The 23,925-nt window shown below is 48.9% G+C and overlaps 1 protein-coding gene across 3 annotated transcripts in view; it reads right to left on the bottom strand.

The window, feature by feature from the left end:
- The window catches only part of PREX2 (phosphatidylinositol-3,4,5-trisphosphate dependent Rac exchange factor 2), an 867,640-nt gene that overhangs the window by 138,092 nt on the left and 705,623 nt on the right, over window positions 1–23,925 (bottom strand). For all 3 annotated transcript variants that reach the window (XM_063923872.1, XM_063923873.1, XM_063923874.1), the window contains one exon: window positions 4,530–4,632. In XM_063923872.1, the coding sequence (XP_063779942.1) occupies window positions 4,530–4,632 (103 nt within the window). The remainder of the gene's footprint in view (window positions 1–4,529; window positions 4,633–23,925) is intronic.

Genomic DNA, 23,925 nt, shown 5'->3' with positions numbered 1-23,925 from the left:
TTGCCCTGCCGTCTGTCCGGACAGCAGGGTAATCCTGACTGATTTTTTTCTGTAGGCATGTGACTGGGCTGACTAGTGAGGGTAGGCTGTAGGCCGGAGGCAATTGCACTGTTGTCCACCCGGATGGTAGGCAATCCTGCCTGGAGCCCGGAGGCCTTAGCCCTGGTGTCTGCCTAGATGGCAGGGCTAACCTGCCTGTTTTTTTTTGTAGGCGCGTGACTGGGTCGACCAGTGAGGGGAGGCTGGAAGAAATTTCCCTGCCATCTGCCCGGATGGAAGGGCAATCCTGCATTTTTTTTTATAGACGTGTCACTGGACTGGCTAGTGATGGGAGGCTGGAGTTCGGAGGTGAATACCCTGCCCATGGGCGTAACTAGGGGTTTGGCAATCCTGTCTGTTTTTTTTTAAGGCACGTGACTGTACCAGCTAGTGAGGGGAGGCTGGAGGCCTGAGGCGATTGTCCTGCCCATGGGTGTAACTAGGGTTTTGGCAATCCTGCCTTTTTTTATTTATGCATGTGACTGGGCCGGCTAATGAGGGGAGACTGGAAGCCGGAGGCAATTGTCCTGCTGTCCAGGCAGATGGCAGGGCAATCCTACCTTTTTTTTTTGTAGGCGTGTGACTGGGCCGGCTAGTGGGGAAGTCTGGAGGCCAGAGGTGATTGCCCTGCCATCCACATGGACGGCAGGGTAATCCTGCCTGGTATTTTTTTAGGCATGTGACTGGGTCGGCTAGTGAGGGGAGACTGGAGGCCGGAGGTGATTGCCCTGCCGACCTCCGGGACGGCAGGGCAATCCTGCCTTTTCTTTTGCAGGCGTGAGACTGGGCCAGCTAGTGAGGAGAGGCTGGAGGCCGGAGTCAACTGCCCTGCCATTAGACCGAACGAAAGGCAAATACTGCCTGTTTTTTTTTTAGGCGCGTGACTGGGCCAGCTATTGAGGGCAGGCTGGAGGCAATTGCCCTGCCCATGGGCATAACTAGGGGTTTGGCAATCCTGCCTAGTTTGTTTTTTATAGTGAGTCTGCATTTTATTAAGGTGAAATGCACTAATTTGCGTAGAGTAAATTATTAGCACTTTTATTGAAGACAATCAGAAGCATTGCTGAATAAATAACACTAACTACTATCTGACTTCGACTTTGACCATTTGAGATAATTATTTTATTGTATAACTGTATACCAGATATATTATAAAGAAGTATAACAAATTGAAGAAAATCACTAGTTTTCTTCTTTTAACAGTACATTTTAGAATTTATTTTCACTCGGCAACACCAATCTATTTTATGCATCTTCATTTTATTTTATGCATCTTGGGCGTTTGTGCCCAGTGTACAATACAATGGGTTTCAAGGAAAATTCTTAGTGCGCATATAATGAGCTGCTGGACACCCCCCCCCCCCCCCCCCCCCCCCTCAAAGAAGGTTCCCAATCCCTTCACCACAAAAGTGCACAAAAAACAAATAGTAAAGAAGGGGACTTATCCTGCGCTCCACAGTGATATCGCAATTTAAACGATTCTGGAGTTGTTAGGAAGCTCACATGGATGCCATAAAAAGAGGAAATATATATATATAGTGAAGTATAGTTTTATTCAAACATCAGGCACAATAAAGTAGCAATAAAAGTCTTAATGATCGTTTAAAAGTTCCACTATAATAGCATATGTGATAGCAGCATATGTTTAAGCAGCACAAAACCTGTAGTGAGTTCTGGAGTTATTAAGAAGCTCACATGAATGCCATAAAAAAGAGGAACTGTACATATAATAAAATTTAGTTTTAATAAAACATAAGGCACAATCGGGTTCACTACGATATGCCGGCGGTTGGGCTCCCGGCGACCAGCATACCATCGCCGGGAGCCCGACCGCCGGCTTACCGACAGTGTGGCGAGCGCAAATGAGCCCCTTGCTGGCTCGCTGCGCTCGCCACGCTACGGGCACGGTGGCGCGCTACGCGCGCCACACTATTTTATTCTCCCTCCAGGGGGGTCGTGGACCCTTACGAGGGAGAATAAGTGTCGGTATGCCGGCTGTCGGGATCCCGGCGCCGGTATACTGTGCGCCGGGATCCCGTCAGTCGGCATACAGAAGACCACCCGGCACAATCATGCAGCAATCAAAATCTTAATGGTCATTGAAAAGTTCCACTGTTAAATGCATAGCAGCATAAGTGATAGCCAGGCCCGGCGACAGGGGGGGTCAAAGGGGACACCTGTATGGGGCCCCGAGCATCAGGGGCACAAGAAATGTGTAGGCAGCACCTAAGAAAGCTGTGGCTCCCGTGCACTCTGGGACGCCCATACGTCAATTAACAGACAATTACTTCCCAATACAAACACCACCCCCGCCGCATACCCCATCACTTGGTCTGAGCTGGTCCCGTGCTGTGTTGCCAGCGTCGCGGCGTCACTACGCATGAACCCGCGCCAGTCCGTCCCTGCTGCTGCCGCTGACTCCGAGGAGCTGAGCGGCACAGCACTGCCAGGCACACTGACTGGGAATATCGGACAGCAGCCGACTTCAGCTTTACCAATGTGATGTCCCTACAGACAAGGTCAGTCCCTCCTGGGTCCTTGCAATCTCCCTCACCGTTGTGACAATCTGTGGGTCTGTGTCTATATATGTATGTTTGTGTCTGTGTAGTATATGTACATGTATGTGTGCTTATATATGTACATTTGTATATGTGTGCGTGTGTATGTATATACTGTATATTTATATATATATATATATATATATATATATATATATATATATACACACACATTTATATTGAGGGGAAGAGTTGAGGGGGTAGGGGGCCCCCAGAGATATCAGTGTATGGGGCCACAAGATTTCTGTTGCCGGCCCTGGTGATAGCAGCCTATATTTGAGCAGCACAAATGCAAGGACTGTATAATGGGGAGCAATGGGGAATTACCAGAAGTGTAGAACTGTATGCACAGTTCAAAGCCAGCTCGCGGGTTTAACTGGTGCAGGGAAACCCGGGAAACCCCTGTACCACGCTGTACTGGAATGGTCAGTCCACCGTTGCTCCTCCACTCACAGCCCTACGTCCACCAACGCGTTTCTACCTCTCACAGAGGTCTTTATCAAGGTGCAGAATAATCTATTATTCCGCACCTTGATAAAGACCTCTGTGAGAGGTAGAAACGCGTTGGTGGACGTAGGGCTGTGAGTGGAGGAGCAACGGTGGACTGACCCTTCCAGTACAGCGTGGTACAGGGGTTTCCCTGCACCAATTAAACCCGCGAGCTGGCTTTGAACTGTGCATACAGTTCTACACTTCTGGTAATTCCCCATTGCCCCCCATTATACAGTCCTTGCATTTGTGCTGCTCAAATATATGCTGCTATGCATTTAACAGTGGAACTTTTCAATGACCATTAAGATTTTGATTGCTGCATGATTGTGCCTTATGTTATATTAAAATTACATTTTATTATATGTACAGTTCCTCTTTTTTTATGGCATTCATGTGAGCTTCTTAACTCCAGAACTCACTACAGTTTTTGTGCTGCTTAAACATATGCTGCTATCACATATGCTATTATAGTGGAACTTTGAAACGATCATTAAGACTTTTATTGCTACTTTATTGGGCCTGATGTTTGAATAAAACTATACTTCACTATATATATATTTCCTCTTTTTATGGCATCCATGTGAGCTTCCTAACAACTCCAAAATCGTTTAAATTGCGATATCACTGTGGAGCGCAGGATAAGTCCCCTTCTTTACTATTTGGTTTTTACCCAGTGTGTATGCACAGCGATGATTTGAACATCGCTGGCAGGAAAATCACTCAGTACAACTGCATACACACTGAGCGATTTTCACTGTGCCCAGTGTAGAAAGTGATTCACTCAGCTGTTCAAACAGCCCGACGGGTGGCGGTGGCCAGCAATGATGTGGGAGAGCGCAACAGCGCTCACAGCTCAATGTAGATCAAAACGCCCTAAGTGAGCTACTTTGGGCTCAAAATCAGCTAGTGTGTATCTGCCTTTACAGCTTTAAATCAATTAATAAAAATGATAATGAATGTACAACAATGCAAGAGTGGCCCAATATAGAATACTTTTCCTTTTACACCTCCATACTAGCGAAGTCATATTTGCATGGCCGCCTTAAGAGAGGAGAAGGCCCGTGTGAAGACTGTGTGGGCACCTTCCTTTCTGCGGCACTGTATACTCACATGCACAGGTCTCCGGAAACATGGCGCCCGCTGTGTTCCCAGAGACATATCTGTACTGCACATGTGCATGCCGCCATGCCATTTTCCCGACATGGGACTCTAGTGAGGTAAGTAATTAAATATGGGTGCAGCAGGTTGTGTGTTGTGGGGTCCCCTTGACCCAGGGGCCCGACTGCACCGCACACACTGCCCCCATTATACATACGCGTATGAATGTTTGATCCCCACCCCCTCCCCATTATTAGCTCTGTACTTGTAAGGAAGTTATTATACTCACTGTTTTCCAGTCAAAAGACCAACAAAAGATAACTGCACAGCAATTTAAAATACCTGCTTTCTCATGACATCTGTTGCTTGCATGATGTAACGGGGAGGCAGACCATGACTCCGGGCAAGAATAAGGGCCTGTTCAAGGGTAACACTCAAAGTGCATCTGCAAGAAAACAAAACAAAAATACAATAATTTTAACCTTCTCCGTATGTGACTTCTATTTTCTATGGGATGGTTCACAAGTACACTTACAACTCTAAGCCTCTACATCAGTGGCGTCGCTATAATATAGGCAACCCCCCTCCCAGCCCAAAAAGTTTCAGGCGCCCCCCCCCCCTTCCATGGTACCTGCTCGTTGTCAGGGGTTCTGCTCATTGTCAGGAGATCCCAACACCTACGGCTGCCGCTGCGAGTCTGCAGTTCTGTTGCGCCTGCCCCATTAAAAGTGCCCCCCCCCAAATGGCCACCGCTTCCTCTAGCATTCTTAATAACTGTCTTCTCTGAGGCGGTGGCCATTTTGTGAGGGACATTTTTAATGGGTGTAGGCGTGATGGGACCTCAAACAAGTATCTGCAGGTCCAAGCAGTGATGTAAAAATAGCCCCTGCAGACCCCAGGTGCCCACAAGCCACCCAGTGCCTCCAAGACATCTTGGAGTCTGCAGGGACTATTGCTACACCACTGCTCTACAGATAGGACAAATAGAAGATGGTATAAACACATGAATCCAGACGCCGTGGCACACTAATTAGTAGTAATGAGATATGCGCAGACCCTTGTGTTTTGGTTTTGCCAAAACCACACTCATGGGAAGAATGTAATAGGGAGTGAGAATCAGAAAGTTGGAGATTTTGTGATGGTTCTCCTTTTCTTTTTCTTTTAAAGTGGCAATCATTTACATGGCAAAACCAGGTTGATTTCGCCAGGGCCGGTGCTAGGGTGTTCGGCGCCCTCCTGCAAAAAATTAATTTGCTCCCTTCCTCACACACGTAAAAGGGACAGATACATTTTTAGGGACGTGCCTTAATGGGGAAGGGGCGTGACAACAGAATAGTACCAATTCACATTACAACGCACAATACAGTGTCCATCAGTCACATTACACAGTGTTACTTATACAATAAAATGAATTGCTGAGTTAATAAAGGTTATTTACGACCAAACTGAGCATTAGTATTTGCACAAATGCTCTGATCCCTTGAGGTGGCAGTCAGAGGCCCTATCACCATACTAGTAACTGGATGTATACTGCACTGTCCAATTGCACTTGATAAGCAGATTTCTGCGCACACCTGCACCAATGCAAACACGTCATGATGTACCCAACTCTCAATATCGAGTTCAACCGAATGTTAACAACTAAAGAAGAGGTCCTAAAGTGAGAAGTCAGATTTGTTTTTCATTCTTTCCACCATTTTCAGGTGGACCCACAAACCACACAGGTGCATTCAGGGGCAATGCCTGGATGCAACTTTGTGCGACAGCCACTTTTTACGCATTCCGGCAGACAGCGTCCCCTTTTTACACATTACGGTAGACAGCGTCCCCTTTTTACACGTTACGGCAGACAGCGTCCCCTTTTTATACATTCCGGCAGACAGCATCCCCCTTTTTACACATTCCGGCAGACAGCGTCCCCTTTTTACACATTACGGCAGACAGCATCTCCCTTTATACACATTACGGCAGACAGCGTCCCCTTTTTACACATTACGGCAGACAGCGTCCCCTTTTTACACATTACGGCAGACAGGATAGAGAGACAGACAGAATAGATGGTACTTACCATCTCTCCGTGCTGGCTCAGGCAGTCAGGCTCCTCGGTGCTGGCAGATCCCGGGCATGGGAGAAGGAGGGAGGGGTAGGAGGGAGCTGCAACAGCGCAGTGTAATTAGTAGTGGCGCCGCTGCAGCTGTCCCTCTCCTTCCGCATTGGCTGGCCGCCGCCGCTGTGAATGCTGGGATGAGGGAAGCGCATCCTAGCATTCACAGCAGCGCCAGCCAGCCAATGCAGAAGGAGAGGGACTGCTGCAGCGGCACCGCTACCAATTACTTAGCGCTGCTGTGGCTCCAGTCCCCCTCCCTCCTTCTTCTCCGGGTCCTCCCCTGACGCTGCTCCTCTTCTCCTCCGGTGGCGCACACGGCACAGGCGGCTTGTAATTAGTCAATTTGACTCATTACAAGACGCTGACATAGTTGCTGGCCGTTATCCAGCACGGCGCTTCCCTGCATTGCAGACCTTGCTGAGCGGGTAGCGCCGGCCCTGGTACTACCCCTGCCCCCTTCCACACATACTACACTGCAGCTGCTACCCTGAACCACACTCCCCACCCACTACATCGCCGCTACCCTGCATCCGCCTCCCCGCACACATTAATATGAACCCCCACCCCAAGCACACATTAATAGGACACCCCCCTCCCCAGCACACATTAGTATGACCCCCCTCCCCAAGCACAGAATAGGGCACCCCTCCCCCTCCCACATTAATAGGATCCCCCCCAAGCACAGATTAATTGGACACCCCTCCCCAAGCACACATTAATAGGATGCCCCTCCCCCTCCCCAGCCCACAGTAATAGCACCCCCCCTCCCCAGCACACAGTTATAGGACCTCCTCACCCTCCACAGCACACAGTAATACAGTGTTTTTCAACCACTGTGCCATGGCACACTAGTGTGCCCTGTGCATTCTCCAGGTGTGCCGCCATAGAAGCAGAGCCAGGCCCGTCAGTGTGCTGCCGCTACTGAGGCCCTGGAACGATCAATACTGGTGGGTTTGGTGATTGCAGAGCCAGTTCTAATTTCAGGCCTGGGCAGTGTTGGACTCTTCTGGATTTCTCAGATGTGGCTCAGGTGTTACCTATGGAGAAGCTGCAACATGACATCCTAGGACACGCACCATGCATCACCATTATATTTGAGTGTGCCTTAGCAATATTTAATCCTTGCTCAGTGTGCCGCGAGTTGTAAAAGGTTGAAAATCTCTGCAGTAATAGGACCTCCTTCCCCTCCCCAGCACACAGTAATAGGACCTCCTTACCCTCCCCAGCACACAGTAATAGGACCTCCTTACCCTCCACAGCACACAGTAATAGGACCTCCTTCCCCTCCCCAGCACACAGTAATAGGACCCCCCTCCCCCTCCCAGCACACAGTAATAGGACCCCCCCCCCTCCCCAGCACACAGTAATAGGACCCCCCTCCCCCTCCCAGCACACAGTAATAGGACCCCCCTCCCCAGCACACAGTAATAGGACCCCCCTCCCCCTCCCAGCACACAGTAATAGGACCTCCCTCCCCCTCCCAGCACACAGTAATAGGACCTCCCTCCCCCTCCCCGCACACAGTAATAGGACCTCCTTACCCTCCCCAGCACACAGTAATAGGACCTCCTTACCCTCCCCAGCACACAGTAATAGGACCTCCTTCCCCTCCCCAGCACACAGTAATAGGACCCCCCTCCCCCTCCCAGCACACAGTAATAGGACCCCCCCCCTCCCCAGCACACAGTAATAGGACCCCCCTCCCAGCACACAGTAATAGGACCCCCCTCCCCAGCACACAGTAATAGGACCCCCCTCCCCCTCCCAGCACACAGTAATAGGACCTCCCTCCCCCTCCCCGCACACAGTAATAGGACCCCCCCCCTCCCCAGCACACAGTAATAGGACCCCCCTCCCCCTCCCAGCACACAGTAATAGGACCCCCCCCCTCCCCAGCACACAGTAATAGGACCCCCCTCCCCCTCCCAGCACACAGTAATAGGACCCCCCTCCCCAGCACACAGTAATAGGACCCCCCTCCCCCTCCCAGCACACAGTAATAGGACCTCCCTCCCCCTCCCAGCACACAGTAATAGGACCTCCCTCCCAGCACACAGTAAAAGGACAGTCTCCCCCCTTTGTTTATCTGCAGCAGCTGCACTAACCTGAGCCACCACTCCTCGTGTGGCTGGCTGTTAGTGCTGCTCCTCTCCTCACGCTGCTTACTCCTCCACTACACACGTCAGTGTGTATCACGTGACGGACAGGGAGGGGAGAGAGCGGGCGGTGCTGAAGACTGCTGTGCTGTGTCTTCAGGGAGGAGTGAGCAGGAAGGGGGGAGGGCCCTATTGCAGGACGAGATCCGAGATTAAGATCCTCTGTACGGCCGGCGGCGCAGCAGCATGTTACAGTGAGGCCGGCGCTGCTCGTCAGTATGGTTGCGGAGCAGGGAGAGCGCCTCTCTAGCCCAGCGCCTCCCTGCTTTGCAGACCTTGCTGAGCGGGTAGCGCCGGGCCTGGATTTCGCCATGTACATGATTGCCATTTTAATAAAAACAGGAGAGCTCTTACAAAATCTCTCAAATTCTGATACTCACTCCCTATTACATCCCGCCTTTGTCTTTTGCTTTTTATTCCAGGTTTGGCAAAACTACCATCAAGTGTTTTGGTTTTGGATCTGTTTATTTATTTTTATAAAACCAGCTAAATCAATAAATGATGTAAAGGCCCGTACACACTGGTCAATATATCGGCCGTTCTCTTGAACGGCCGATATATCGCGGGACCGTCGGCCAGTGTGTATGGCCGATACGTCTGTGAACTCCGTCATTCACAGACGTATCGCGTCGGCCGTGCAGCACAGCCGACGCCCAATATATCTACCGATATACTGGTGCGTCGCTGTGTGTGTACGGGGCGGTCGGCCGTCCGCCCGTACACATGCTGCGGCGGCCGGCGGTGATTGAGAGCTGAACTGGGCAGGCATGTGTACACACCCGCCCAGTTCATGACATCAGTCCCCGACGGATCGGGCAGTGTGTATGCACAGCACACTGCCCGATCCGTCCATAGATATATCTGCAGATCAATTGATCTGCAGATATATCTATTAGTGTGTAACCACCTTAACTTGGGCCTGTTTTTGTAAAGCATGGACAATGTTATTAATAAATGCCAATCTTGTTTTTTTCTTGTAAAATAAAATTAAATACGAAACACAAATCCACATAGTAGCCACATTAATGAATTTAGGGCCTGATTCAGAGATAGAGACTAATCACACAGCTCTGTGATCATATACTAATGCCTAAATGGTACACAGAATGACCAGGGAATTCACGCTGCTGAAGCCAGCAAGGCCAGCCACTGGCTTCAGCACGCCTAGAAAAGGGAAACCTCTGTTTTCTGTAACACTGGTCGTTGCCTCCCCGTCTCTGCCCTCAAACGGCTGCAGCATATCAATCATGTTATGGCTTAAGGCACATTGAGATCGATGTCGCAGACACAGATCTGTGCATGTGCACTACAGAGCCTGTCAATGCGCAGATCCACAAACATAGGAGATGTATGTAAACCAACTACACAGCTACTCAACTACACAGCCACTGCCAATTTCCCACCCCGCTACATGTCCGACCTTATCTCACTCCACATTTCCTCCCACCCTCCCGACTCTGCCAATGACCCGCTTCATAGCTCCCACTAATAGGGACTAATTCAGACCTGTTCGTGGCCGTGCAAAATTTTGCATGGCTACGATCAGCCACCCTGACATGCGGGGGGACGCCCAGCACAGGGCTAGTCCACCCCGCATGTCTGGCCCTCAAAACGGCGGCCAAACGCCGCCGGCCCGCCCCCTCCCACCCAGCGAACGCCTCTGCCTGTCAATCAGGCAGAGGCGATCGCTGGGTAGAGATGCCAATCGCATCTCTGGCATGCACATGCGCACTGTGGCGCATGCGCAGTTCAGACCTGATCGCGAAAAAACACAGCAGCGATCAGGTCTGAATTAGCCCTATAGGCACATCCCACCACCAGCTCCAAGACTTCTCCTGTGATACTCCTCACCTATAGATTACACTTCCAGACCTTATTAGACTCTCCACCACCCTTACTATTAAATGGTCCTTAAAGATCCACCTGTTCATCAAAGCCTACGAGTCTCTCTCCTATTTCCAACCTTCCTCTGCCCACATTCACATTCTGTATTACTCCTCCATAGTTCAAAAGCACCTCTCGCCACTGGAGTGTAACTCTTACTATCTTGCTATTATTGTATTTATGCTTTTTTATTATCATGCCTTTGCTTGTTTCTGTATTTTTCTTATTGGTCCTCTATGGGTCGAATTCAATTATACCCCTTTTCCACTAGCTCCTTAAAACATAGGTCGCGTGCGGGGGCGCGCATTCCACGTGTTTTTCACTAGTGGAAAAGGGTCCCCCTGCAAATTCCCAGATCAAGTGATCCGGGAATCCTACCCGGGTAGCTAGCCGGGTTGAACACGTGTTCAACCCGGCTAGCTGTCTAGTGTGAACGGGAGCCGTGTCGATGCGACACGGCTCCCGTTCACAGTGTATGGGAGAGCGGCGCTGGGAGATCATGTGATCTCCCAGTGCCGCCTCTGCCGCGTCACTAGCAGCGTCACCAACCCGGCAATATGCCGGGTTGGGGAGCACTGTCTGAAAGGGGGCTGTAGCACGGGTCGCAGCCGTGTCAGGCGACACGGCCGCGACTTGTGCTACTAGTGGAAAAGGGGTATTAGCCACGTTAAGTTAACAATGGTGAAAAAGGATGGTAGCCTTGGGCTTTATCTATTCAAGTCCAGTCCCTTTTTCACTCAAGACCCTTTTAAACGTATGCTAAATTAGCGTGTTAACGAGCATTTACACATAGAATCAGTGAAAAGTATATGGATTCATGCTTCAACTGGGACGCGGCACTCGTAAACCTGCTACACGCAAAAAAATCCCCAATAATAGCAGTGCAGCGGGCTGACTTTGGCACTAACCGAAAAGACCCTGGGGATCAACTAGCCCGCAGTACATTACCGTGGCTAACTGACTTCCTCCCAAGGTCTCTGTACAATGCTCTATTCCCCATTATGTGGTGATGCAGGTTTGTGCTGTGCCATATAAAGTCACTATTAATAATAATGTTATTAATAATAATTATTATTATTATTATTATTATTATTATTATTATTATTATTATTATTACTATTATTATTTATTCCATACAGAATGCATCAGAAGTTAGACAAGAGCAGCAGAATGTAATACACTTATTATATTTATTATACAACAGTATTTGTTCTATTGCCCCTGCCCCCATCATCCTTCCCCTCCATTTATCCCACCCGGTCCTCCTTCCGTCCCACTACAGACAAGAAATTCCACTCGCTCATCTTATCCCCCGCCCTCAACCTGCCCCCTGGACCCTCTCCCCTCCCGTGTTCTCTGATCCCTTTCCCCTACTGCCTGCTCCCACCTTGCTCACCTCTTCAACCTATCATTCTCTACCGGCATCTTTCCCTCACCATTCATACATGCTCTGGTCTCCCCTATTCTCAAAAAACCCAACCTCAACTCTTCATCACCCACTAGCTACCGCCCCATCTCTCCTCTCCCATTCGCCTCCAAACTACTTGAACGACTGGTCTACAGCCGTCTCACAAGTTACCTCTCTGACAACTCCATCCTTGATCCACTACAATCTCCACTCCACTGAGACTACCCTCGTGAAAGTCACCAATGACCTGCTTTTGGCTAAATCCAGGGGCCACTTCTCTCTGCTTATCCTTCTGGACCTCTCTGCTGCCTTTGACACCGTGGATCTTCCTCTCCTCCTCCGCACACTCCAAAACATTGGCCTCTCTAGCACTGTCCTTGACTGGTTTACCTCTTACCTCACTAACCACTCTTTCTCTGTGTCTGCCTCCGGCACCACCTCACACCCTTCCATCCTTCCTGTTGGTGTCCCTCAGGGTTCTGTCCTCGGCCCCCTTCTGTTCTCCCTGTACACCTCTTCCCTGGGTGTGCTCATTAACTTCTTTGGCTTTCAATACCACCTCTATGCTGATGACACACAACTCTACCTCTCCTCTCCTGATCTATCCCCCTCTCTCCTCTCTCAGGTCTCCAGCTGCCTCTCCGCCATCTCCTCCTGGATTGCTGAGCATTCACTGTAGCTCAACATGGACAAAACTGAACTCATTATCTTTCCCCCAGCCAGAGTAACACCCCCTACCAATATCTCTATCACTGTTGACAACACCATCATCTCATCCGTTCCCCAACTCCGCTGCTTGGGCATCACTCTTGACTCCTCCCTCTCCTTTGCACCCCACATCTAAGCTCTGGAGCAATCCTGTCGGTTCCAGCTACGCAACATTGCTTGCATCAGGACATTTCTCTCCCAGTGTGCAACTAAACTTATCATCCACTCACTGGTCATCTCACGGCTCGCCTACTGCAACGTTCTCCCACCGCTCCACATCTGCCACTCCCCTTCGACAAAATCTGCACTGGCTTCCATTCCCCTGCAGAATCCTCTTCAAACTCCTCACCCTCACATACAAGGCCATCTCTAATTCTACTGCTCCCTACATCTCCAACCTCATCTCCCTTCATATTCCCTCCCGCCCCTTACGGTCAGCCAATGACCAGCGCCTCTCCTCTACCCTGGTCACTGCTTCCCATGCTCGAGTTCAAGATTTTGGCCGTGCTGCACCCCTTTAGTGGAACGCGCTCCCCCGCTCCATTAGACTCTCCCCGACCCTGCAAATCACTGAAAACCCACCTATTCATCAAAGCGTACCCTTCCGATGCATAACCTAGTCCTGAGGCTGCTCCTCCATCCCCCTGCCTCATGCTTTGACCATATCCGCTTTTGCTTACATCCTGCCATCAGGCTACCTCCTGCTTGCTTGCACCTCATGTCATCTGTCTGTCGCTCCTTCCTACTAGAATGTAAGCTGCTCAGAGCAGGGCCCTCTTTCCTCTTGCTGCCAAAACCCTCTTCTGGACACATTTCACTCACAGCCCTCTCCTACTCAGTGACCATCTTTACACGCTTTCTCTCCTGCTGGAAAAGGCTGATCTCTGTCTATGGCCACCAGCTCCTAGTAGTACGCTGATCACTCCCACGCTACTTACATCTAAGCTGTATTATGTTTTGAGAATTGTGGTGCTCTTTGTTATCTGTACTCTATTTTTGTTATTTATTTACTGTAATATTTAAGTTTTGTCTCCCTGTGCTGTCCTTTGTATGGCACTGCGAAACACTTGTGGCACCTTATAAATAAAATGTAATAATAATAATAACAATAATAATAATAATAATAATAATATTGTTTTCAGCCCCTAACTACTCAGTTTAAATACCCTGTAAAATGTGGAACTGCATTGGTTATGTGGAATGTGGAATTGTGGAATGTGGAACTACATATATAGCAACCTTACCTATAGCGTTGTACCAGTGTAGTAAAAAAATGAGATATGATAATATATTGCAATGCTAAATGCCTAGGTAAACTACGCAGCTCAAATCTTCACAGTCAGAGCAATACAGTCATTTCCAACCAATTACACAGGATGAAAAACTGGCACCAAAATATTTGGAACAGAGACATGCAAATATCTTCCCACATTTCCTCTGTAATATTTCTGCCCACTGACTGATCATTAGTGTTGTTCAAACATAGGCACAAGGACAGATGCAAAGAATAAATGAAACTGACAGAATACTTTTTAGAACATATGACATTTATTTTTAATGCGATACAACATTATCAGTGTGATATACTAATTTTGGGTTACATTATAGTACAACCCCAGTGATTTTATAGCTGGAAACCCATATAACAAACACCAGCATACATGGGCGTATCTAGAGAGGCTGGGACCCGTGTGCAGTCTCCATGTGTGGGCCCCCTCCTCTCCCATCCCGTAGCCAGCAACGGCGGGCGGCGGCGCTTTTAGCATTCTGAGTGAGCACTAGACTTATTTCAGAGACCTGCGCATGTGCTGTAGACTCTGGCACTGTGCCAGAGTCTCTAGTGCTCTCTCAGAGCGCTAACAGCGCAGCCGGTTACGGGACACGGGAGAGGAGGAGGCCCACACACGGACACCAGAAAGGCAAATATAGGAGAAATGTGTGCGGTGTGGGCCCCTTCTGGACCTAGGGGCCCGTGTGCACTGCGCACACTGCACCCATTACAGATACGCCACTGCCAGCATATTATAAAGCCATATTGCAGGAGATGTACTAAGCTTTGCTTCCGCGGTGCGGTACATCCCGTCAGTTACTGTGCACATACTAATTGCATAGGCTTCTCGCATCCAAGCCCCAGAATGCATTACATTCCGTAGCTTGGTGTATATGGAAACTGCAGCCAAAGTCCAAACTGCAGTTTTCGGAGTTTTGCATGCTTTTTTCCTTTAGTATATCCCGTCCATAATGACTAGCATATTATACGAATTACCATCATACTGTAACATATACATCGAAATGCTCAGTATTTTATTCAGCCCCAACTGTGGGTACTACTATGAATAAGCCCCATGTGTCTAGTATAGGGCCATAGCAGGGCGAAATTTCACGGTGTCATGCCTGCCCCCAAACATATAACATCATGATAAGGGGGCAGTGCCTCTAGGACCAGAAAGGATTAGTGATGCTGTGTTGACTGAGATGATCTGATCAGCTATTCAGGTTGCAGAATGCCAATCCACAGGGTAGAAACAAACTCACAATTAGGCTCTGTGCTCTAAGTCACAGGTTCTCAAACTCGGTCCTCAGGACCCCACACGGTCCATCGGGGTAATTCCAAGTTGATCGCAGCAGGATTTTTGTTTGCAGTTGGGCAAATCCATGTGCACTGCAGGGGAGGCAGATATAACTTGTGCAGAGAGAGTTAGATTTGGGTGGGGTGTGTTCAATCTGCAATCTAATTTGCAGTGTAAAAATAAAGCAGCCAGTATTTACCCTGCACAGAAACAAAATAACCCACCCAAATCTAACTCTTTCTGCACATGTTATATCTGCCTCCCCTGCAGTGCACATGGTTTTGCCCAACTGCTAACAAAAATCCTGCTGCGATCAACTTGGAATTAGCCCCCATGTTTTGCAGCTCACCTGTAGATTTTTTAAATGTGACAGTTGGTGGTACACAGCGCAGCTGCTGGGTGACATGGAAAACATGAACCGTGTTGGGTCCTGAGGACCGAGTTTGAGAACCACTGCTCTAAGTGATGTCATCCCTTGCCACCCCTAGTTATGGCCTTGAATATAAAATAGGATCAGTGGAGTAACTATAATGGGTTCAAGGTGTGTAGTGCACATGGGGCCCTGGGTCCAGGTGGTTTGCACAGCCTACATCCATATATTATACTCACCTCTCAGGAGTCCACGTGTCCGCACTGCACAAATCCGCAGGGAAATGGTGCAGCAGATTTAGACAGTAGAGAAATCACTGTGAACATGGCACGGGCAACATGTTCCCAGAAACCTGTGAAGTGTCAGAATCCAGTGGTGCCAAGAGGGGGGCAAGGAAGTACTAATTACCCGGGCACGGAGTTGCTGGAGGGGCCCAGATCTGTTGCCCCCTCCCAAGTATACCTATACTTAAGGCCAGCGCCATCCTCCCAATAATATCTTGGGAAGATGGCATCAGCTCATTGATAGCAAAGAATCAACCCGGGGAAATTTTTTAGGGATAGCGATAGTGTGTGTGGAGAGGTAGCGCAGTAATGTGGTGTGGGAAGGTAGCGCAGTATGGTTGTGCAGGAAAGTAGCGCAGTAATGTGCGGGAATTTAGCGCAGTATGGTGGTGTCGGAAGGTAGCATAGTATGGTGGTGTGGGAAGGTAGCACAGTAATGTGGGTGGGATTGTAGCACAGTAATGTGGTGCGGAAAGGTAGCGCTGTACGGAGGTGCGGGAAGGTAGCGGAGTACAGTGGTGTGAGAGATAGCGTAGTATTGTGGTGCGGAAAGGTAGCGCAGTATGGTGGTGCGGGAAGGTAACGCAGTACTGTGGTGAGGGAAGGTAGCGCAGTATGATGGCGTGGGAAAGTAGCACAGTAATGTGGGGCTGGAAGGTAGCGCAGTAATGGGGTGCGGTAAGGTAGCGCAGTACGGTGATGCGGGAAGGTAGCACAGTAATGTTAGGTGGGAAGGTAGCGCAGTAATGTTGGGTGGGAAGGTAGCGCACTACTGTGGTGTAGTAAGGTATCGCAGTACGGTGGTGTGGGAAGTTAGCGGAGTAATGTGGTATGGGTAGGTAGCAGAGTACGGTGGTACGGGAAGGTAGCGCATTATGGTGGTGTGGGAAGGTAGCGCAGTAATGTTGGGTGGGAAGGTAGAGCAGTACCTTGGTGAGGGAAGGTAGCATAGTAATATAGTGTGGGAAGGTAGCGCACTACTGTTGTGTGGGAAGATAGCGCAGAACGGTGGTGTGGGAAGGTAACATGGTATGGTGGTGTTGGAAGGTAGCACTGTAATAAGGTTGGGATGGTAGCACAGTAATGTGGTGTGGGAAGGTAGCACAGTAATGTGGTGCGGGGAGGTAGCACATTAATATGGTGCAGAAAGGTAGCGCAGTACGGAGGTGCGGGAAGGTAGCGGAGTACAGTGGTGTGAGAGGTAGCGTAGTATTATGGTGCGGAAAGGTAGCGCAGTATGGTGGTGCGGGAAGGTAGCGCAGTACTGTGGTGCGAAAAGGTAGCGCAGTATGGTGGTGCGGGAAGGTAACGCAGTACTGTGGTGAGGGAAGGTAGCGCAGTATGATGGTGTGGGAAGGTAGCACAGTAATGTGGGGCTGGAAGGTAGTGCAGTAATGTGGTGCAGTAAGGTAGCGCAGTACGGTGGTGCGGGAAGGTAGCACAGTAATGTTAATTTAAGTTGGGATGTTCCCCATAGCAACCAATCAGATATTACTTCTCATTTATCTAGCACCTTCTAGAAGATGATACTTGGAATCTGATTGGTTGCTATCGACAACATCCCATCTGAAACTCCCATCTTAGTAAATTGACCCCGTAGTGTGGGGAAGTAGACAGTAATGTAATGTGGGGAGGTAGCATAGTGATATAGTATGTCAGCACACACCCCTACCCTCCCTGAATAACTTCTTTATTGTGCTGATCACACTACCTGTGATGGCACATAATAGGCTCTTCCTAAATCTCAGCTCCAGGCCCATGTGGACCTTAATCTGGCACTGGTGATTTATAATACAGATAATACACAATACAGATTTATGCACATCAGACTTTGCGTGCTGCTGCCTTTTTTTCCATTTATGCATCAAATATTGCTGAGGGCACAAGAGCATCATTCTCTATGTTAGTGGAGTGCCGGACTTTCCTCAAATGTATATATACAGTATATACATACAGTATATTGCACACAACGAACGCAAACAGTTATATATGTATGTATCATAGATAGATAGATAGAAAATCCGACTATACTGTATATTATGCACTAATCAGGCAGTTTATCTTGACTCATGAAGTTGCAGTATACAACTTGGCACACCACAATAAAATCCTACATATTATAGAGTCACTGGTCATGTTAAGCATGTTACTTGCAACCTAATATTTGTGTGAATAAAGTCAATTTAGACTGGATTGTGAAATTGATTGCCTTTTAATTGGATTTTGTGGTTTACAATAAAAAAAACAAAAAACACAAAACTGTGGATTATTGCTTATCAGTGTACAGCCGTAGGGAGAAATGCTCAGGGCTGCAGGCATAGATCTCAGGACCAGCTGCTTCTACCATGGGCAGCTTTACAAGGCTTGCTCATAAGTTGGTAGCCCCAAGCATCTTATTGTGCTAAGGAAAAACTGCAAATATTGTTTACAAAGACATTTTGTGATCAGTGACTACAATATAAAACATACATCACAATATTAGATGCCACTACAGTCTTTGTAAAATTAGTTCTGCTGAGCAATAACAGACATCAACGTGAGCGAAGCCGTGGGCAAACGCTAGTATTAAATAAAATTTTATCTCATTTAAAGCCAACTCCTGTTTTATTTCATACTGTACAATAAGTGTGTTATATAAATTTAATATTACAGGGTTTTATCTGCCTCAACATCAACCATTAGTGCATTTAAATGGCTTTGTACTATTGTTCATCAGATATGCAGCTTCACGAATGGCCAAGTTTACAGTACTTGACAGGGTAACCAATCAAGGAAATGGTTTGTGAGAAATAAAAATTTTATTTGTTCATTCATTTTGTTCGCTGCTTAAAGTTTATTTTACACCCTTTTCACACTATCCCTGCCTAACAGCTTTACCCATTTTAGCATCTCTCTTCACAGCTCATTGGTTAGACACGTGGCCATTAATTTGTATAGTTAGTACTATAATTTTTTTTTTTTTTTAACACCATGAATTAACTACTGTATATAGACACAAGGAAGGGAGGGAAGAATTGGCCTGGATGGGACCACAAAGCAATCGCTCATGACATCACAACATGAAAGCTCAGGTAGGACAGAAACATCCCGTTCTGCAGAAGCCCAGTATTCAGAATGAATAGTCACAGGCTTCTGTCTGCATATAAGCAAAGGAAACAACTTCATTATTATTATAATGGCTGGGTGTGGTTAGTTGGGTCGACAGTCTTTAGGTCATCCACTATTGGTCGATAGTGACTAGGTTGACGGGGTCATTAGGTCGATTTGGACAATGTTGACATGAGGTGGTTTTTTTATTTGGTGTAGTTTTCTTCGTAAAGTGAACCCCAATTAGTGCACCATGTACCCTCACATGGCTCGCCAAGCTTCGGGCAAGGTGCCTCACTCCACTACTGCTGCGCTCAGCACAGGTTACTATTCCCAATTGTAGTTCACGTGGATCGTAAAGAATGAAAACGTTCAAAAAAGGAAGAAAAAAATGTGAAAAACTCATGTCGATCTTTTCCCATGTCGACCTAGTGACCATGTTGACCTAATGACCATATCGACCTAATGCATGTCGACCAATAGTGGTCGACCTAATGAATGTCGACCTAAATGCCGTCGACCTAAAGAACAGATACCCATAATGGCTGTAGCTATATTCTTTCCTGGACTATCTGGAAACATTGTGGCAAAATCTACAGTGTAGCTGCTTAAATGACAAAGGGCCATGCAAACCATGGGGGTCATTCCGAGTTGATCGCTAGCTGTTTTCAGTCGTTGCGCAGTGATCAGGCAAAAAAAACGGCACTTCTGCGCATGAGTATGCGCGTCGTACTATTACAACGAACTATGTAGTTTCACACAAGGTCTAGCGAAGCTTTTCAGTCGCACTGCTGGCCGCAGAGTGATTGACAGGAAGAGGGCGTTTCTGGGTGTCAACTGACCGTTTCAGGTAGTGTTCGAAAAAACGTAGGCGTGCCAGGAAAAACGCAGGCGTGTCTGGGCGAACGCAGGGCGTGTTCGTGACGTCAAAACAGAGAACTGAATAGTCTGAAGTGATCGCAAGCGCTGAGTAGGTCTGGAGCTACTCTGAAACTGGACAAAAAAATTTTGTAGCCGCTCTGCGATCCTTTCACTCGCACTTCTGCTAAGCTAAAATACACTCCCAGAGGGCGACGGCATAGCGTTTGCACGGCAGCTAAAAACAGCTAGCGATGTGTGTGTGTAGGGTGTGTTCAAACTGAAATTTAAATTGCAGTGTAAGAATAAAGCAGCCAGTATTTACCCTGCACAGAAACAACATAACCCACCAAAATCTGACTCTCTCTGCACATGGTATATCTGCCACACCTGCAGTGCACATGGCTTTGCCCATTAGCTAACAAATTTACTGCTGCGATCAGATCTGAATTAAGCCCAATGTAAAGTAGATATTAAATACGTGGCTATAGAACAACACATGCTTTAGTACAGTGGTTCTCAACCTCGGTCCTCAAGTACATCCAACAATTCATGTTTTCTAGGTCTCCTCACAGGATTGCAACTGAAATAATTTGCTCCACCTGTGGGTCTTTTATAATGTGTCAGTGAGTAATGAATACACCTGTTCAACTGCTAGGTCACCTGGAAAACATGCACTGTTGTGGGTACTTGAGTACCGAAGTTGAGAACCACTGCTTTAGTATCTCCTATATAATAGCCCAGATCTGTCAATCTGTGACTGTGTGGATAACGCTGGGCGTGGCTAGGAGCTCTCATTGGGTTAGCAGCAGGTCTATCACAGCCAGTCCACAGCTGATTGGGCGAGAAGTGCCCTCCCAGACAGGTTACATCCAATGGGAGGCTCTGCCCTTTGGCTGCTGTGTGTTCCCAGAGCAGGATTAACAATGGTGCTGATGGAGCTGTAGCTCCAGGTCCACACCCCAAAATAGGCCCACTGCATCTGCAGCCAGGGCCGGCAACAGAAATCTTGGGGCCCGGTACACTGATATCCCTGTGGGCCCCCCCGATATACAAATATAGGGGCGTGACCACAGAGCTCCTTTTACACATTACGTCAGGCAGAGTCTCCCTTTTTACACATTACAGCAGCAGAGTCCCATTTTTTACACATTATGGCAGCAGAATCCCCTTTTTTACACATTAGGCAGGCAGAGTCCCCCATTTTTACACATTATGGCAGGCAGTCTCCATTTTTACACATTATGAGAGGGGGAGAGAGTTATACTCACCTGTAACGAGCCAGCATGCCCCACCATAATGGCCATCCCTACCTTTTCTCGCCCTGCAATCTTCGCTCTTACCTACAGTAATACCAGGTTTACAGGGCAGATGTAATGCATGCACATGCATCCATGATATGTGCCTGCACGCAGCCCATCCCAAACCCAAAGCCCCAAACTCCTGCTGGAGAGCCGAGTGCACCTGCAATGCAGACACTTGACTTACCAGACACAGCCGCCAGCGCCGTGAATCAACGAGGCTCAGCCTCCGAGTGACCAGCTTGATGCACCCCGCCGCAACAAGCTGCCAGCAGTCCCGCAATCCTGCTCCTGCCTGCCTGCTCACGCTCCTCACAGCAGAGACAGGGCGGGCGGGGATGACTGGGAGAGGAGGGGAGGTCCGGAGGTAGCGTTGTGTGACAGCTGACCTGGGGCTGGGCTTGGGGATGCTAAGTGGTGACCACAGATCATGGGGGTGGGGGAGCTGAAAAAAAAGGTCAGTTATTGATTACTTTTAACTGCACAGCGGGCGGCCCGCAGCTGGCGCAATGCCGCAATATATATAATTATTTAGATCTGTTACATGCCTGCCGCCGCTCAGGGGCGGATCCAGAAGAAAATGATAGGGGGGGCACCATGGAAGGGGCAAGTACATTTGCGTGCGGCTTCGGTGCATGGTGCAGTGTGCAGGGGCAGCGTTTGAGGGACAGGGGGCAGCGTGTGAAGGTCAAGGTGCAGGGGGAAATGTGTGTGGTGCTGGGTACAGGGGGCAGTGTGTGAGGGGCAGGGGGCAGCGTAATAATGCCCACAGTAGTAGCACCCCGTAATACACATAATGCCCACCACAGTAGCGCTTCTTATACAATGCCCACAGTTGTAGCGCTCATTATGCAATGTCCATTGTACTGGTAGTGCCCCTTATACAGACCCCATAGTAGTGGTGCCCCTTATGCAATGCCCGTATTGCCCCCAGTAGTAATGTTGCCTGTAGTAATACCCCCAGTCATTTAGCACCCTAGTAGTTATGCCCCCAGTGGTAATGCCCCTGCAGTTATGACCCCAGTAGTTTACCCCCCCTTTAGTTTAGCCTCCCAGTAGTAATGCCCCCAGTAGTTTGCCTGCTTGTAGTTTAGCCACCAATAGTAATGCCCCCCTGTAGTTTGCACCATTGTAGTTATGCCCCCCTTGTAGTTTAGCCCCCAGTAGTTTGGCCCCTGTAGTTATCGCCCAGTAGTTTGGCCTCCCTGTAGTTTAGCCCCCAAGTAGTAATGCCCCTGTAGTTACGCCGCCAGTAGTAATGCCCCTGTAGTTACGCCACCAGTAGTAATGCCCCTGTAGTTACGCCACCAGTAGTAATGCCCTCCTGCAGTATGCCCCCAGTAGTTAGCCCTTTGTAGTTTGCCCCCTTGTAGCTTACCCCCAGTGGTTTGCCCCCTTGTAGTTGGCCCCAGTAATAATGTCCCCCAATAGTTTGCCCCCAGTAGATGCCCCCCAGTAATAATGTCCCCCAGCAGTTTGCCCCCAGTAGATGCCCCCAGTAATAATGCCCCCAGTAGTAATGCCCCAATAGATGACTCCCCCCCAGTAGTAATGCCCCCCAGTAATAATGCCCCCAGTAGTAATGCCCCAATAGATGACTCCCCCCCCAGTGGTAATGCCCCCCCAGTAATAATGCCCCCAGTAGTAATGCCCCAATAGATGACTCCCCCCCCAGTAGTAATGCACCCCAGTAATAATGCCCCCAGTAGTAATGCCCCCCCAGCAGTAATGCCCCTTGCTGCTGCCCCCTCGTCAGTAGTAATGTCCCCCGTAAATTGCCCCCAGTAGGTGCCCCCGCTGCACTAAGAAAGATAATAAAAAAAGGACATACTTACCGATCCCCGTTCCCGCTTCCAGACATCCTCCTGGCATCCTCTCCTCAGCACTATGAGAGAGACGTCATGACTGACGTCTCTCCCATAGCGCACGCAGCACACAGTGACGGCGCCGGAGGCCGGAGCTCAGTACTGAGCTCCTGCCTCCGGCTGCCGCTGTGCAGGGAGACGGGCGCCCGCTGGTAACACAATCTCAGCGGGCGCCCGTCATTTTCCTGTGCGGCGGGGACGGACGACGGAGAGAGAACGGACAGGGGGGGGCACTGCCGCCGCTGGACCTTGGGGCCCCTCACAACGTCGGGGCCCGGGACGGCTGTCCCCTTTGACCCCCCCTGTCGCCGGGCCTGTCTGCAGCAACATACCCTCCAACAATTTACACATAAAAATTGGCACAAATTCAAAAGGGGGCGTGGCCACAGGTAAAGGGACGTGATTTCAATGGAAGTTTGGAGAGCCAAAAATTGGTACAGACCATAATTGGTAAAGACCATAAAAAAAGGTACTGTACCTGCCAAAAAGGTACAGCTGGAGGGTATGCCACTGCATCTGCAGCAAGTCTCTGCGCTTTAGATAGGGAAAAAAAATCCTTTTACTGCAGCGTCCAATGGGGGTCATTCCGACCTGATCGCATGGTAGCTATTTTTTGTAGTGCTGCGAACAGGTCAGAACTTTACAAAACTGCGAATGCGTATGCACTGCAATGCGCAGGCGCATCGTACGGGTACAAATTGGATTGATGCTAGGCGATGGATTTAACGAAGAATCCATTTGCACAGCCGATCGCAAGAAGATTGACAGGAAGAAGGCGTTTATGGGTGTCAACTGACAGTTTTCAGGGAGTGTTTGGAAAACGCAGGCGTGTCCAAGCATTTGCAGGGCGGGTGTCTGACGTCAATTCTGGACAGGAACAGGCTGAAGTGATCGCAGCGGCTGAGTAAGTTCAGACATACTCAGAAACTGCACAAAACTTTTTTGTACCCCTCGGTGCACAAGCGTTCACACACTTGCAAAGTGAAAATACACTCCCCCATAGGCGGCGACTTCTGATCGCAGCGCTGCAAAAAAATAGCTAGCGAGCGATCAACTCGGAATGACCCTCAATGTCCTGCTGCCAGTCCGCCTGCCCACTCCAGCATCAACAATCCTCACTCCCTAGCCGCGGCGCAGGTG

The sequence above is a fragment of the Pseudophryne corroboree genome, chromosome 5, assembly GCF_028390025.1.
Source record: "Pseudophryne corroboree isolate aPseCor3 chromosome 5, aPseCor3.hap2, whole genome shotgun sequence".
Classification (NCBI taxonomy): domain Eukaryota; kingdom Metazoa; phylum Chordata; class Amphibia; order Anura; family Myobatrachidae; genus Pseudophryne; species Pseudophryne corroboree.
Note: the sequence above shows the minus strand (reverse complement) of the source record. Positions and strands in the feature narration are given on the sequence as shown.